The sequence below is a fragment of the Ambystoma mexicanum genome, chromosome 3p (genome assembly GCF_040938575.1).
Source record: "Ambystoma mexicanum isolate Mex_15411 chromosome 3p, UKY_AmexF1_1, whole genome shotgun sequence".
Taxonomy (NCBI): Eukaryota; Metazoa; Chordata; class Amphibia; order Caudata; family Ambystomatidae; genus Ambystoma; species Ambystoma mexicanum.
Window position 1 is genome coordinate 696,526,569 of NC_090925.1, and position 17,517 is coordinate 696,544,085.

General features: G+C 48.6%; 1 protein-coding gene across 2 annotated transcripts in view; it reads right to left on the reverse strand.

Moving 5' to 3' along the window:
• Positions 1 to 17,517, reverse strand: part of RAB24 (RAB24, member RAS oncogene family) — a 427,397-nt gene that overhangs the window by 38,364 nt on the left and 371,516 nt on the right. For both annotated transcript variants that reach the window (XM_069651501.1, XM_069651502.1), the window contains one exon: positions 12,446 to 12,496. In XM_069651501.1, coding sequence (XP_069507602.1) covers positions 12,446 to 12,496 — 51 coding nt within the window. The remainder of the gene's footprint in view (positions 1 to 12,445; positions 12,497 to 17,517) is intronic.

Genomic DNA, 17,517 nt, shown 5'->3' on the forward strand with positions numbered 1-17,517 from the left:
CCGAAAGCAACACCTCCATCATGTCTTCAGGGAGGTCCAATCCTTATACCTCAACCTTTCAGATACCAAGCATGAAGGCTGAGTAACTTGACCTCGGGATGGAAAACCCAACCCCCCTCCCGTGAGAGCAGATCGTCTCGATAGGGAAGACGGCGTGGAGGGCAGATGGACATGTCGAGAAGGTCCGGGTGCCACGCTCTCCTTGAGGAAACGCGTACAGCAGTGGGAAGGACCACTCCACTACGAACGCGTCCCCTAAGGCTCCTCTTGGAGGAAATTCCCGCGAGCAGAATCTTTTGCACTTCCGGTTGACAATGGTGGTGAAGAGATCCACTTGTGGGGTCCCTCAAAGAGCAAAGATCTCCAAAAGAACTTCCTGAGCCAGCTCCCACTCGTGAGAGACCGTGCTCTGCCTGCTCAGAGCGTCTGCCGCCACGTTTTCGTCGCTGGCCAGATGAACTGCCGCAATCGAAATTTCCTGCTGGATGGCCCCGAACCAGAGCTGCATCGCCTCTCTGCACAGTGGGAGTGACCCTGCCCCCCCTTTTTTTGTTTAGGTAGTGCATGGCCACTGTCTTGTCCGTCATAATCAGGACATTCTACCCCCGCACAGACAGCAGAAAAGCCTTCAGGGCTAGCCTGACGGCCCTCAGCTCTAACAGATTGATGTGGAGTCTGGACTCCGATGGAGACCAACGACCCTGACTGTCAACTCGTTGGCATGAGCTCCACATCCTGTGAGGGATGCGTCCGTCACGATAGTCGCCTCCGGCCAGGGTAGCCAAAATGGTGCTCCCTTCATCAAATTGCCTTTGGCGACACGCCACAGCAGATCCTGGGTGACAGAGGGCGGCACCTGAACGGGATCCGACATCCAGCCGGAGGACTGCAACCACTGCATCTTGAGAGCCCACTGCAGAGATCTCATCCGCAGCCTGGCCTCCGGCACCAATAGAATGCAGGATTCCATGAGGCCGAGCAACCTCAAGAACTCGAATGCCGGGAGACTCTGGGCATGTTGAAACTTGTCCACCATCTGCAGAATGTGATGAGCCCTCGCCTGGGGAGGTGAAAACTGCCCCCAGAGATGAGTCAAGCACTGCTCCGATGTACTGGAGCCATTGGGTAGGTGTCAAATGAGACTTCTTTAAGTTGAGGGAGAAGCCTAGCTTGTGAAGGGAGTGGAAGGTGACGGACAGATGATCCAGGACTTGCTCGGGAGAGCGCGCCCTGATCAACCAATCGTCCAGGTAGGGATAGACGTGAATCCCCCCTTTCCTGGGATACGCTGCCACCACCACCATTAGCTTGATGAAGACCCTCGGGTGGAGGTCAATCAGAACGGCAGGACCAGAAAATGAAACTGCGAGTCGCCAACCGCGAACCTCAGGTACTTCTTGTGCTTGGGATGAATCGGCACAAGAAAGTAAGCATCCTTGAGGCCGAGAGACACCAACCAATCCTGAAGTTGAAGGGCCTGGAGGACTTGAGAAAGAGTAACTATCTTGAACTTGTCCTTCCTGAGGAGCCTGTTCAAACCACGCAAGTCCATTATGGGTCCCAACCCCCCCCCCCCTCTTTTTTCGGGATAAAAAAATATGGGGAATACCATCCCTTGTTTCTCCCCGCTACAGGCACCAGTTCTATGGCACCTTTCTCGAGCAGGGATAGTATTTCCTGCACAAGGAGCGGATCCGGACTGTTCAAAGAGAGCTTCCCCGGAGGATTGTCGTGAGACCTCTGCCGGAAAGAAAGACAGTAGCCGTGGGCTATGATCTCCAGAACCCACACATCTGAAGTAATGGCACGCCATTCTACAAGATGCTGCGCCAGCCTTCCTCCAACCGGCGAACCATGGGCCATGGCATCATGACTGAGCGGAAGCGGCTGCGGCAGTGCCTGAAGGCAAGGAGGCAACTGCCTGAGTGGCTTTGGCACCTCGAGTACCTTGTTTTCCACCTCTGGTACTCCTACATTGGCCCCAATGACTGGCAGCTCCTCTCGATCTACCAAAGGAAGAGTAGTACTGAAAGGAACCTCCCCCTCCATTGATGTTCCCTAGGACGAAAAGGCGGAGGTTGACATACTGCAGCGCTCAAAGACTTTGCTGCAGCTTTGGAGGTCTGCAACCTCTCAAGGCTCTCGTCAGCCTTGCTGCCAAACATATGAACCCCATCAAAGGGCATTTTGAGAAGCCGGGATTGCACATCAGGAGCAAACCTTGACTTCCGCAACCACGCAAATCTGCGTATCACAGTGCTTGCAGCCATGGACCGGCTGACACAGTCTGCCGTGTCCAAACCCCACTGAAGGGATTCGCACATGGCATCCTTGCCGTCTTGCAGAAGGGCTAGAAAACCACCCCTTTCTTCCCCTTTGGGAATATGCTCAGCCGCCAAACAGCACAGTTCCACAGAGTGTGTGTAAATCTCACTAAGGCACAAACGGAGTTGGCTGACTTCAACGCCATACCCCCAGCCGAAAATACCTTCTTCGCCCAACCATCATAGCGCTTATCGTCCCTATCAGGAGGGATGGTAGGGTACGCAGCCTGCTTTGAGGACGCCAAATCCGCCTGCACCACCAAACTCTCCGGAGTAGGGTGCGTCGATAAGTAGCAGGGGTCACTACTGGATGGGTGGCGTTTCTTCGGAAGCGACTTATTGACTGCCGGTAGACTCTCCGGAGCAGTCCAAGCCGCTGCCACCCTCCATTGCAAAGCCATGTGAAATGGCAGCACCGGGTCAGTGGGCGGACCTTGGTCCATTATATCTGTCAGGTCATCCTGCAGAAAATCAACATGTGGCGCAGACCACCCCAAGTACTCAGTCACCCTCGACATGAGACGCCTGTACAAGGACTCGGCATGTGTGCCAGGCTCAGGCCTGCCAAACTCAACCTGCGGAGAGGTGTCCAGACCACTGGCATCATGTAAAGACTGACGTAGGTCTTCCATTTGGCTGTGACCAGACAACAGGTCATCAGGAACCTCAGGAGGCAAAACCCCCTCCACATCCGACCCTTCTTCCACCTCTGAAATGTAGTCCAAAGGCTGGAATAAATCAAGCCTGGGGGGATGACCAGAGAAGGGCTCAAAGACAGGCCTCACTGACTTACAGAGGGCCTTCCTCAGAGTTTCCACCACCCTCCGCGGCACGTCCGGTAAATCCTCCTCAAAAGGCGTTGAGGGCGCCGATGGAATTGGCATAGATGTCGACCTGGGCGTCAATGACTTCGACAACGGCTTCGAGGCCGGAGCCCCGAGCATGTCCTTCAACGGCCTCGGCGCTGATGAGTTCCTCAGAGCCGGTTCCTCGAGAGAGTCCTTCGACGGACATGGCGCCGACGGCGTCGATGCCTTCTTAGAAGGCCTCACAGGCTTCGCCGGTCTCGACGGCATTGAGGACCGGGACCTGGAACGGCTATGGCGATCAACCCTGTCCAATCGGTATCGCGCTGACCACCCAAGCCCGAAGGCGTGTGAGCGATGGCTCTAGCTCGTTCCTTGCTGGCTTCTCTCGAAGGCGCGGATGGAACAGTGCCCTGCGATTCGAAAATCGCCATCTGCTGGCGGAATGAGTCCGATTCCACCGGCGATGAATGCTTCGTGGGATAAGCAACCTGCCGTCTGGCGGAGTCCTCAGATGAGGACGGGGAAGGCGACTGATGATGGTGCTTCCAAGAATGCCTAGAAGAGGCAGAGGAATGGCGGGACCTACTCCGCGACCGAGACCCCCTGGACTTATGCCGACGCGGAGAGTTGCCCCTCGAGTCGTCGGTCGAAAGCCCAGCGGATTTTGATTTATGGGGTTTAGAAACCCTACCTACCGACAATTTCTTCTTCTGCTCCCACAAGGCCTTCGATGTCAGGGACTGGCAGTCATCACAGTCGTCGCTGGCGTGGCTCTTGCTAAGGCACCAGAGGCAGACGTTGTGCAGGTCCGTAATGGACATTTTGGCATCGCAGTCCCAACACTTTTTGAAGCCCGACTTCGGGTTAGAAAGCCAAAGACATATCCTCAAACTTTCACAACGAAGTAGATCAAGCGCGCCGAGATTTCGAGGTGAACACGTTCACGGAAAAAACAGAACTGAGGCTAAGGGTGCCGTGCGTCCTAGATATAACATCCGGTGACGTCGACCCTCGACCGAGGTCCTCGAGGACAGCTTATCTACGTAAGCGACGCAGGACGCCTACGCCGAAAATGTTTCCGAGGCAGCACAGCTGTGGTGATTACTGTGGAATACGTCAGAGGACACAATCCCCTCGAAATGCTATTACGGTGAGCAATGCATGTCTTCTGATGCTTGTTAATCTGCTTAGAATCACATGCTGTGCATAGACTAGCAAGCAGTACCCAGAGATGATGGTGGGATGCGTGAAGAAACCGTGCAAAGAGATGTCTTAGCACCGCTTGTCCCACCTGAGAGTTCGATCTAGAATGTGCATCTAGACAGTACTGTTCTGTAAAGGAGTGTACAGAACTCCAGGTTGCTGATTTACAAATTGACTCAAGAGGAACATTTGCAATGAATGCTATGGAAGCCGCAGTGCCCAGAGTAGAGTGTGCTCTAGGATTGAAGGGCACATCACTCTTGGCAAGAGTGTAGCACACTGTGATGCAGTTTACGATCCACTTTGTAGATGGCTGATTTAGAGACGAGGTCCCCTTTTCTACAAGCTGCCACTGAAATGAAAAACTGGTTAGTTTTTCTTAGTGTTTAGTTTCTTCCAGATAATATATCACTGCTCTCCTGACATCAAGTGTGTGGAGGCTTTTTTCTGCCATGTAAGTGGGGTTCTGGAAAAAGTTGGGTAGTTCTATTGATTGGTTCACATGGAACTTTGAAATGAATTTAGGCGCAAACCATGGGTAATTGCGCAGGACCACCTTATCCTTGTGAATAGTAACAAAAGCGTCTTGAACTGAAAGGGCATGCAGTTCACTCACTCCTTATAGATGTGACTGACACTAGGAAGGCGGTCTTGTAAGCGAGTGCTTTAAGGCTAGGCCTTATGCATAGGTTCAAAGGGGGGCCCCATTAGTCTTGTCAGTACCACATTCAGGTCCCATCCGGGAGCTGGGTTTGTAATAGGGGGATGAAGTATTTTAACCCCTTCCATAAAAGCCTCAATTACTGGAATTTTCCACCACAAAACCTTTTTCTGGGACGTGATGTAAGCTGAGAGTGCAGCTAAGTGGACCTTTAGGGAATTGAAGGCCACACCTGAGTCTAGTAAGTGAGTCAGGTACAAGACAATATGTGTTGGTGAGCAGTCGATGGAATTGATGCTCTTGGAATTGCACCAGATGACGAAGCGTTTCCCTTTGTTGGAGTAGCAATGTCTGGTGTTAGGCTTTCATGCTTCTTGAAGTATGTCCATGCATCTTTAAGGGAGTTGGAGGTGTCCGAACTCTATGATCTCAGGAGCCAGACTGCTAAATTGAGAGTTTGCGGGCATGGATGGAGTGTTTCCCCCCTGTCCTGTGACAGCATGTTGTACGGGCATGGCAGTTTCCTCGCAGGTGAGACCGACATTGCCATGAGATGAGAGAACCAGGGTTGGCGGGGCAACGTTAGGGCCACCAGAATCATCATGGCTGGTTCCTGGTGCATTTTGTGCACTATCTTGTTGAGTAGGGGTGGAGGGGGGAAAGCATAGACACATTTCCCATGTTATCCATAGACCGTTCCCCTTGGAGCAGTTCTGCAGGTTCTGGAGGCGTAATCTGGGCATTGTGCGTTCTACAGAGTAGTCGATCTCTGGGAAGCCACAGTCTGCGAAGATGCTGAGAACAATGTCTTCGTGCAAATCTCCACTTGTAATCTACGGGTAGTGGGAAGTCTCTGCTGAGCACGTCCACCAGTAGATTGAGTTCCCATGGAACGTGTTGTGATGAGAGGAACATCTGTTTGGGAGCCCATTTCCATATTTTCTGAGACAGTTTGGATAGCCCTGGAGTGTGTGTGCCCCCTTGCTTGTTCATATAATACATGGCCGTGGTGCTGTCCATGAGGACTAGGATGGTCTTTCCCTGTAGGTGTGCTTGAAAGGCCTCCAGGGCTTTAAACACTGCCAGCAATTCTAACAGGTTTATGTGGATGGATGCTACCATTGGGGACCAAACGCTGTGCGCCGTCTGTTGAAGGACGTGAGCCCCCAGCCTGTCAGAGATGTGCCTGTGGTGAGTGGCTTCTACTGCGGGGGTGGTGAAGGTTTTCCCCTGCAAGAGGTTCTCCCTTGAGCACCACTGCAGAGAGAGAACAAGGGCTGCCGAGACAACCACTAGATCGTCCCATTGTCCGCTGGCCTGACACCATTGGGTCGAGAGCCACTCTTCCATGGGGCACATGCGCAAACGTGCGTATGGGACTAGATAATTGCAGGAGGCCATCATCCCTACCAGTCACATGGCTTTGCGTACGGTCACCTCGCAATTTGCTACATAGTGAGGGATCTGGAACAGCATGTTTTGAACCCTCTCGTTGGAGGGGAAAACAAGCCCGTCTTTGGTCCGAATTAAAGCCCCAGAAATTGTTGACTTGGCTGGGGTCTAGGCTGGACTTTTTCTCATTGATCGAGAATCCCCGACTGAATAGGAGATCTACTCTCTTATGGGTATTTGATAGGCATGTTCCATATGAATCCCCTGTTATTAGCCAGTCGTCGAGGTAAGGATAGACCGGAATGACTGCCTGCGGAGGTGAGCCGCTACTACCGCCAGTACCTTCGTAAACACCCTTGGGGCTGAGGCAATGCCGAAGGGAAGGACTTGAACTGATAGTGCTTGTCCTCTATCCTGAATCTTAGGTACTTTTTGTGCGCTGGCAACATTGAAACATGAATGTATGCATGTTTCATACCCAATGTGGCCATGTAATCCCCTTGTGTTAACAGGGGCATAGGGGGATTACTTCCTGCAACGTTGTCATTCTGAACTTTTGTGGTTTGACAAATTTGTTTACTGGGTGCAAGTCTAGCAGAGGGTTCATGGTGAGATCGTTTTTGGGTATAAGGAAGTAAACTGAATAAATACCCTTGTTTACCTGATGAATGGGGACGACTTCTATGGCGCCCTGTTCTTGAAGGATCGGCACCCCTTCCAGCAGAATCTGCAAGTGTGCTGGCGATAGGCGTCTGGATGTTGGTGGATGGTATCGAGGTGGCCAGTGGAACTCTATACAGTAACTGTGGGCTATGGTCTTGAGCACCCTCTGGTCTGAAGGGACTCCCTTCCCATGCGTGAAGAAAAGATGTTAAACCCAGACTGGCAAGTCATTTCTGAGTGGAGGCCGGGTGGGCCTCTAGGTGTGGAGTTCCTACTCCTGCCTTTGCCTCTTTGCTGACCACTTTGTTCGTATTTGGTGGCAGCTGCGCCTTGTCCGGAGGACCATGGTGTACCCCCTGTTCTATACTGATTATGTGGGGAACGGGAAAAAGATTGCCACCGAAAGGAGCGGCGTAATTTACCTCCTCGTTGTTGGTAAGGGCGAGCAGTAATTTGGTTAAGGGACTTGAGTCTCGTGCTCTTTTTTTGCTGTTCCCAGGGCCTCGCCGAAAGCTTTCCCAAACAAATTATATTTTTCCACTGGGTTGTTTATCAGTGAGGCCTTTTTCCCAGTTTGAACCCTGAGTTTTTGAGCCAGGCGTGCCTTTTAAGAAGTGCCCTGGGCCAGGGTCGGCCCCGCCATCTCGGCTGCATCCAACCTATTCTTGAGGATGTTAACCGGTTGCCCTTCCGAGACAACTGCCAGCAGGCGTGATCGTACCGGTTCAGGGACTTCCTGGAGACCCTCCTGTTAGGCAATATTGTATGCAGTACCCTTTGGGTGCACTACAATAACCTTGACCTCCTGGCAATAGGGACCCAACCTTTGGTATAAGTCTGAACTACACAGGTTGGTAGTGTGGCTAAGCAGCCAGGCTTATCGCAAGAGGGTTCAATGTGAGCAATAATGTTGTCACACAGAGTTTCAAAGAACAGTTATTCAAATAAATATTTACACTCAAGGTTTCTTGATAAAACAATTATTAATTTATTTCACAGTCAGTTGTTTAAGCCTTCTTCAGAAGGGAGCAATATACATGTAACAATTAAAATGCACTTCAAAACACACTCAGTGTCTCTAAATCAGATGATAACCATTGGGAATGGCAAACAGACATGTCCTACACCTCCGGTGACTTAAATAGCTAAGACACTGTGGACATTGATTTATCACTGGTACATTTAGAGCAATACTGAGTTTGGTGTAGATAGCATAGAGGAATAAAATAAAGGTCAACAAATAATTCATAAACAGGTAAGTACTTTTAAAACCTTCCAATGTTCAGTAAATTAACCTTTTCCTGTGGAAAAGATAAAGCACAGAGGTAAGAAGTCTCACTCAGGGAGCCAGGACATCCAATGTTAATTGCACAATGTCAATGGAGGCTGAAGATCTTCTTTTCAGGTAGGTAAAAAATCTTGCACAATGTTTTGAGAAATGTTTGTAGAAAAATAGAACACTTGAAGGGCCACAAGCTGGGGGGCTTGTGAGGGCAAAGCTTTAGCAACTCTGCAAGGTAACCAAGACAGGTCTCAACTGAGAGCAAGCAAGGCTACAGAAGAGGTAAGTTCTCTTAAACTTTACAGTACCTCTGGTTAGAAGAAATGGTTCCAGATGGCTTCTGTTCCTGTACAGCTCTGCAGATCCTGTTGTTCCTGAGCCTCAGTCATGGGTGCAAGAGGGAGGACGTCTGGGGACTCCTGCTCTGCAAAGGGAAGGTCACTGGCAGCAATGAGCAAACTTCAATTTAGCAGTCCCTCCGTGTTTCAGCTCCTCGCGTCTGACAGTAAATAGCAACACAGCGGTTCTCGGATACCACTTCAGACTTTCCTCGCATCTGGGGTCCAGCACTCTGTTGAGGTGGCTCAGGCTTGGTTAGTCCTGCACCAGGGAAGTCCGGAGGATCTTCGTAGCGCTCGGGTCCGACTTAAATGTAACGCACACAATCTGGTGTTCCTCTCCCTGGCCCTTCGGTTCCAGCAGCAGCGGAAATACAACCAGCTTCAAGAGGATGTCCAGACGTGCTTACTTTGGAGTGGATTGGTCCCACAAACTCAAAAAAGGGAGAAGTCGTCCTTGGAGGGCTTCGCTAGTCGAGGCAAATTCTGAGCTTCAGCACAGCAGTAGGGCTTCACTGGGCAAACCAACAGTCCAGGAGTTGCAACAGGCATCTCTTCCAAGTTCTTCTTCAGATTCCTTTGTCCAGTGGTCAACTCGGCTTTCCAAGCCAAAAAACCCTTGCGTTTTTTGCAGGTTTCTCCCATTAATTCCAGCCTAGCTGTCAATCACATAGCAGGGTGGCTGTCCTCGAAGGCAGCCCGCAGTAAAAACACAATGGTAGTAAAAAGTAAACCACTGCCACCAGCCATTAATTGTAGAAAGGGTACATAAAAATGAGAAACTAGATAAAGGGGATAATAAGTAACCCCTCCAGCACCCTATTGTAAGATGGTGTGTGCTGGGTCTAGAAAGTTACACAATGTAAGTAAAGTAAATTTCACTTCACTGCTCTTGGAAACAGTAGTGTCACCAAGAGAAGGTATTTAAACCTTTGGGAAATCTAAGAGACTTCCCTGTGCCACTGCACTGAAGGTGCTGTGTCTCACAATGCAACGATGATGCCTATGGAGTTTGTCAGATTCACAGTGAAGAGACAGAGAATAAAGCGCTTTAAAATTACATGAGAGATAAAAAGTCCTAAAGTCCAGAAAAAAAGAGCTGGGGGTCTCTAAGGTAAAAGGGAATTAACACATTTCTGAGAATTCTCCCAAACACCTCCTGAAGTAAATTCCACTGCACATCATTATAGCTTGCGAGAAGTGTAGTGTTATTAGCAATCCTGGTGGAATATGCTACTGAGGTTATGATGCGTTTGCCGAGGGCGTACAGCTTTTTACAGTCTTTGTCGAGTGCTGTTCTAAAGTAGCCAATGGCACCCCAGCTCTTTTCCTGGTAGCAGTAACTACTAGTGAGTCTGGAGTGGTATGTCCCCAGATGTACAACTGCCCTTGTAAGTGAAGGGGACAGTAAAGAAGGGTCAATATGCTTCTTGACTGAGAGTTCAGCAGGGGGATTGCCTGACTGCGGGTGGTTTTTCCTTTAGGATGTCTTCCACAAAGTCAGTATCCTGTACAGGCTCCTGAGTGGCAATGTGAAAATGTTCTGCAGCCCTTTTCAGGAGTGCATTAAATGCCATTTAGTCATCAGTGGGTGAAGCTTGTCTCGGTAGAGGCAAGGGGGGGTCAAGACAAAGGGCGTCAGGGTCAGGTGTATGAGTTGGTGAACGCCAAGGTGTTTCCTCAGCAGGCTGATCTCGGCCCCAAAATGGACATGGGTCAGGTGAATCCTGCCCAAATGGATTGTCTTGTTGGGCATAGGGATCTTCATAGACCCATTCAGGTTCTGAGTATTCAAAAAACTCTTCCTGGGGCTTCTGGCTGGAGAGTGTTTGTACCTTTGGAAAACTAGGGCAAGAATCCTCCTCCCTAGGTCTCTTATGGTTAATATATTTGTCAGAGTAGTCCAGAAATTTAGACAGCGTGTCTATACAGCTTTCAAACCTTACTCTGGTCCATGTGGATGACCCAGTGGGGTCAGGAGGAGGCAAAGGCTGTCCAGGGGGCAGTGGCCTTGTCAGCCAGAGATTGGAGAGCGGCCGATACCCATCTGAATCCTCCCCTCGATGAGAGGATGTAGTCTTTGGCTTATTCGCTGCCGAAATTATGTTAGCGAGACCCTTGCGTAGCTCCGGTGGGTTTGGGAGAGATTTGGACGTGCCTGTAGGCGTCGCTGAGGTCTTCGGCACCGCCAAAACCACTGTGGCGGACGCGGTCTTAGACGGCGCGTCGGCAGCCTTGTGTTTTTTAGCAGAGATGCCCTTATGCGTTTAATGCCTGGGAATTTTGAGACGGGCCTGCTGCTGTCTTTTGCTTCCTTGATGTATCCGTCGAGGGAGCATGTGGGGTTTGTGGTGCAGGTGTGCCCCTGTCCCCGGGATGTAGCTTCCTCATAGCAGTACCGGCGGCTTGCCTGACAGGCTCGGGGGCAGGCAACTGGGAACCGGACAGTTCCTCTGGTAAGTCTATGGCTTCTACATCGGAGCCATGGCTGCCGCTTGAGTCCTCGTCACTCGAGGTGCCTGCGCCGGCAGGGGAACTAGCCTCGGCCTGCTGCATCGCATAGGCCGCCACCGCTTCGTTCGCTCATCTTTTCAGCATCTTTGGACAAAAAGTTGGCAGGACTTGCAGGATCGCTCGTCGTGGTCACGAGGTAGACACTTGTTACAGTGAGTGTTCTTCCACGGATACTTTTCGTTACAGGACAGACAGAACTTAAAGGGAGTCCTCTCCATTGGCCACGTGGTCGACAGTCAACCGAGGCATTAGTTGCCGAAAGTCGTCACGTCTCCAGCGTAGGGATTCACAGCAGTCGTCGAAGAAGGTTGAAGACTAAAACGACCAACGGTCATGGGACAAAGAAGATATACTTTTTGCAATAGTTCTCTTGCGAGATCCGCCTATGGCGACCAGCTAGCTGGGTGGTAAAACAAACAATCCCAGGGCTCTCGAGGTATTTTGGGTAAACTACACATCGCGTTAGGCATAGTGTTACAAGCACGCCCATGTCGACGTCCCCCTTTCGATCCGCGAAAGTAAGATGCAGTACTCTGCGATTACCACTAGATGTCAGACTATTTGCACAGCATGTAATTCTTAACAGATTAACAAGCATCAGACATTTTTATTATTAATGATTCTGCAATATCTGCTAGTTTTTAGTGTGAGTAAAGGCCTAGAATACATATTTGCATTCCTTTTTAAGTTGAATCATTGTGTGCTTCGCTGTGTGGACTCAATTTGGACCCCTGACCCCACTCACACTCCTGAGAATAGCCTCGACTGCTCTCCATGTTTACCCTGATTGGATTTGGACTAACCTCTCAAGAGTTCATTATAACTAGGGTGGCCTCCCAAAATCTGTACATCAGTCCAGATTCTAGAAATCATTTTAACAGCGATTGTAGGCCTTTAAAGTCTCGTCCAATGCCTTGGTGCTCAGCCTTTGATGGCTCTTGTTAGTCCATTATATTGCCTTTACAAGACTGTCCTAGTTTTTGGTTCGTAAATCCAGGTCACTAGACTATGAAATTATGTACAATCTTCTAATTACTAGTTTAAGTTAAACACGCATAGTTATTGTAGCCCATTTTAGGTTTATGGCAATATGTAGTACATGGAATTTGGCATACTTTCCCAAGACATTAAGTTTTACAGAAGGCTTGTAACAACAAGCAGTCTTGATTCTCTCAACTTAATGGAGCATCACTCTGTTGCTACTTAATCAGTGGGAGAGACTTGTGCAGCAAAGGAATGACCATGGAGGCCTTACTTACCAACGCTCTGTCCTGTTTTGCTGGAAGTTTCAAACACTTCAGCTTTGATCTCTGAAAAAAAAGAAAAAGAAAAAAATAAACCTGTTACTTGAAGTCCTAGATCCCAAACAGCATCTCACAAAGACAAGCAGTGGTGTTTGGGGAATGTGAATTGCACATGTAGTACGCTCCATACATCAAAGGGTAGCTTTATGTGAGAATAGAGTTGATTTTTGCATGCTTGATGGTATTCAATAAGATGGAATGCAGAAGATAGTATATAACCTGTCAGTAACAGAACATGCATGGTTATATTTTAACAATGCATTTTCTGGTTATTTGTGATTCGTGGATCACAGTAGTCCGCTGTTACGACAATTTGCTTTTTTGCAAAACGTACCCTCTCTGTCTTGAGCCTCCCATCACTACTGCTGGATTTATTATATTTTTTTAATTGAAAAGTATTGAAGACTTTATCTCACTCACTCCATGCATTTACTTGTGTTCTGTGAACACCCAGCCCTGCTTACAAGGTTCCTGTGTGGGGAGACTTCACCCCCATCCCTTAGTTTTTGCTCCATGCACTTTATGTGGTGTGCCGATAGGGATACCCTTGTGTACATTTGCCAATGTCGTTTTACGTTCACTGGGGGAGTCCCTAGACCTCACCAATGCAGGAGTTGTCACCTCCCTTTTATGACGTTTGTATTTTACTGTTTCCAGCACAATCCATCTTCCATGGAGTGCTGTGGGAACAATTGTTTTTACCTTCTATTCCAAGTAGCATTTTTGCTACTTCCCAAGTATCATCTGAACAGCCTTGTGGCAGCCATTACCTTTTAACCTATTTTTTGGATGCATTGTTCCGGGCTGCTTTCGCAGCTGCGATAATGGACTAAAGTGGCCCATATACTCAAAATGGCTCCTTGTCATGTTTTAAGCCCTGTTCAAGATGGCCTGTCATTTGATGGCCTTCCTACCTTTCCTGGTGTGCGTGGGATCCCTTTCTTCATGCACCTTGGCAGACGTCTTGCAAGACGTCTGCAAAGGATCTCATTTGTATTTCTGCTAGCGGGAAGTGAGGGAGAGCTCTGGTACCCCCTGCGTCTCCTCCAGGGCTTGGATATTGCTGGGCAGATTCTGGGAGGCTGGCTGTCCACTAACTTCGAATGTTGCAAATTGTCCTTATTGAAGGGCTGATGTCGCCCTGAGCCCATTTTCTGGCTATAAGGAGAAGAGCTGGACCCATGAACCATATCAATCACTGGAGCTGAAGCGAGCCAAAGACAACATGGGATGCAAGAGGACTGCTCCTGGACCCAGCATTGGCTCAGCCAATAATACCATGTTGCAAACCTCGACCTTCAAAATCAACATGGAAGACCTCTGTGAAGTGGCCTTCCTCCATACGATTGGTGGAACCAACCAGTCACCTGTCTGGCTCGAGGTACATTGCCAGTTTTCTGGTGTAGGCACATGCATTTTTTCGCATTTCCTCTGCAAGGCCTGGAGCCAGCGGTTCATGGTTGCATGGACTTCTGGCTGGCCAAATGGATGGACCTCTTTGTGGGTGTCCTCGAGACTCTGTTGGTACTCTGGAAATCTGCTGTGCTGCCCTACACCAGGAGACGAGTGGCATCCGGGGTCAATGCAATTTGTGAAGGGATCCATGAGGGTCTCTCCATCATGGACCTGAATCTGGGTAGTCCCCCCCTCTAGAGCCCTGGGTCTCCAGAGGATCCTAAAGATGAACGGCAATGAACGCCCTCAAACCTGTGACCCGAGGACCCTGCATAGCAACTACATTGGGGAGCCTTTTTCCCCCAGCGATTTACTGTCGCCTCGGACTGTTTCTAACTTTCTAGAGGCTCTGGGGCCTGAGCTCCCTTACATCTCTTGAATGGCCCCCTAAGCATTGGGTTTGCAGGGGGCGTAACGTTTTGCTTACCATGGCGCTATCCGGGCCTAGACAAGGCCGTTGGGTGTCCGAGTTAGTACTTCTGTGTGTCACTCTTGAGAACCATAGGGTTGGCAGCTGCTCCTCTATTTGCTGGAACTCTGCTTAAGACACCAGGTCCCTATTTCACATGGTTGCATTTGCCCTGCACTTCAGTGCTTTACATGCAATAGCTGAAAGGGCCCTCCTAGCTACTCCCCTCTTCCAGCAGGACCCTTTTGGGAAACCTAAAAGATGACCAAAGACTTGGTACAGGCTACGGGTGGACTTCTGAAGTTATTGTACATGGAGCTTGGTGCCTTATAATTATTACAGCCTATGTATTGATATGTCCTTAACATCATTTATCCCTACTTTAATGAATGCATTTACTGTGCAAATAATTGCTTGTGGTTCTAAAGTAGTGTGTATCCCATAGTGCGTTAACCAACTGTAAATTGTATATATTTAATAAAGTATTTTTACTTAACATAAGATATTTAAAGTGTGCCTTGCAGTGTAATAAAGGATGGTTATTTGTATAACTTACCCTTGTGGGTCTTTCTCTTATCAAGACTGCCAAGTGTCAACTATACTACACAATCATGCCCCTTTTGCTTAGTTCAGCCCGGCTGCTTGGTCAACATTACTGGAGAGTGGCTTTGCTCAACTGGGGTTGTGAATAATCTGGTTAACCAGACTTAGCGTATTTTTTTTTAATTTCTTTATTAACTTCTGTATAGCAGTTCACAGGTTAAACAGTACATTCATGTAATATCATACTATCTTGTATTTGGTTTGAATTGTTAACCCAACTCTGCTCCCCCCTGCTTCTCCCTTACCCTTTAACTAGCCATGATTTAGTCTCATTTGTTTATCTCTACCGGTCCTGCACTTTTCACCATTGCCTTCCTCTCAGCGCGTTTTAATTCTCGCTTTCTCTCCTGCTTTGGTTGAATAGAGTTAGTGTAAGGGCAGTCCATTGTAGCATGTTTACACCTGGATCTTGCTTTTGCTCCCTATAATCTGTTTCCACACTCCAGTTTCTGCTGTTGACCATGTCTGTAAATTTCCCCACCATTTCTCCACACTCGGCCCCCTTTCTACTTTCCAGTTCATAGCTATGCTACGTTTAGCCAACACATATATTAGATTTTTCATCTTTCCGAGTGCTTTCCCTTTTGTGTCCCCACTGGAAGAGACGCAGCATGCATGCCTCCGGGGATTGGGTATCTAAGTGTATGCCTCCCTGGGCCACCTCATTTGCGATCTCCCTCCAGAATGTCTGTATAGAGTTACATTTCCAAAACATGTGCATCACTCTGGCTTTTTTTCCCTTTCGGATTTTGGACATCTCTGGCTGCCTGCTCCCTTGAATCTAGCCATCACTTCTGGTAAACTCTTTGTATGACATATAATTGTATTAGTTGTAATCTTGCGTTCCTGGAGACTTTCTTATTGTAGTTGGCTACCCTCCGCCAATCTTTGTCTGCAAAGGGCTTTCCCAGTTTGGCCTCACATCTCGCTCTGTTTTTCAACTCCTCCCTGGAGTGGTGCTCTATCAGCACATCATATAGTCTTGATATGGTATGCCCTCCCTCTGAGATACCTATTATTATTTCCATTTCTTCGCTAGCTATTGTATCCTCCACAATGGTTGGCCATCTGCGTTTTATCGTGCTACTGTGTAGTAGGAATTGGCCACCGTGTATGCCTGTTGGCTGTCGCATCCTGTGTTCTTGGAATTCCAATAGTTTATTTTCTCCCCTCAGGTCCCCTATTGCGATGATCCCACAAGTCTGTAATTACTGCTGCTAGGGGTATCTGTGGAGATATTGGGTCTTAAATTCCTAGTGTTTTGCAGGTTCTCTGCCGTATTTGCATGCTAGTGTCACTAGTTGTGGATATCCTTGTGGTTCTGGCGGGGAAACCCATATTAGGTCTTTCGTGTAAATGTTTTATTGCTGGTTGCAGGAGTGCTCTATCTGCAGTGGGGTCGTCCGCCAGCCAGACCACTACATATTGCATCTGGTTTGCTAAGTAGTACAGTTCGAATTTCGGAATCCTCAGCCCCCCTTGTTCATAAGGTCTTTGTAGAGTATTGAGTGCCACTCTATGTCTGCCGCCCTGCCATAAAAAGCTTCTACGCTCTTGGTCTAGTTTTATGGAGAATTACCTCGGTATGCTGTAAGGTATGTTCCTGAAGCAGTGTAGCAGTCTCGGTAGTGCCACCATTTTTAATAGTGCCGCCCACCCCATTACTGACAGTGGCAACTTCCCCCAAAATTGCATTGATTTTACTAGCCCTGCCATTATTTTTATGGTGTTGTGCGTGTGCTCTTGTTTTGGGTCATGATAGATGTCTAATCCTAGGTATCTGAAGGAGTTCTTCCTCCACAGTAGTGTCAGGGCAGGCAACTCTGCCTCGTTACTCTCAGCTAATTTGGCCAGCGGGAATAAACAGGATGTATTTCTGTTGATTGCGATCCCCGACAACTTGCTAAAATTGTCTAGCATGTCTAATACATGCAAGTTCTCCTCGGGGTTCTGCAGATATAATAGCATGTCGTCTGCGTATATTGACACAATATGCTTATTCCATCTATTGCTATTCCAGCCTTCTCATATTCCTGTCTCAGAAATGCAGCTACTGGCTCCACTGCAAGAATGTACAGCATCAGAGACAGCGGGCAGCCTTGTCTGGTGCCTTTCTGTAACTCCATCTGTCTGAAAAAATGCTTCCTGTTCTAACTCTCGCCATAGGTTTGGTATATATCAATTTCTCCCATCTCATGTAATTTGGTCCAAATCCCAGTCTAACCATTGTGGCGTAAAGCCAGTCCAAATGCACCGAATCAAATTTTGTCGCATCTAAGGAGGCCACTGCACAATGCTCTTTTCTACCCTCCGTACTATTGATAACTTGGTGGAACCTCCTTAGGTTCCAGGAAATGTTCCTACCTGGTACATATACTGTTTGGTCAGGGTGTATAATTTCCGTTCTTACTCTCCTGAACCTATTCGCCAGCACTGCGGTAAGAATTTTGTTGTCTTGGATCAGTAGGGACAGGGGTCTGTAAGATCCACATTCCTCCGTATTTTTATTGGGTTTCGGAAGAGGGATAATTACGGCCTCTTTTTGGGAGCACCCCTGTTT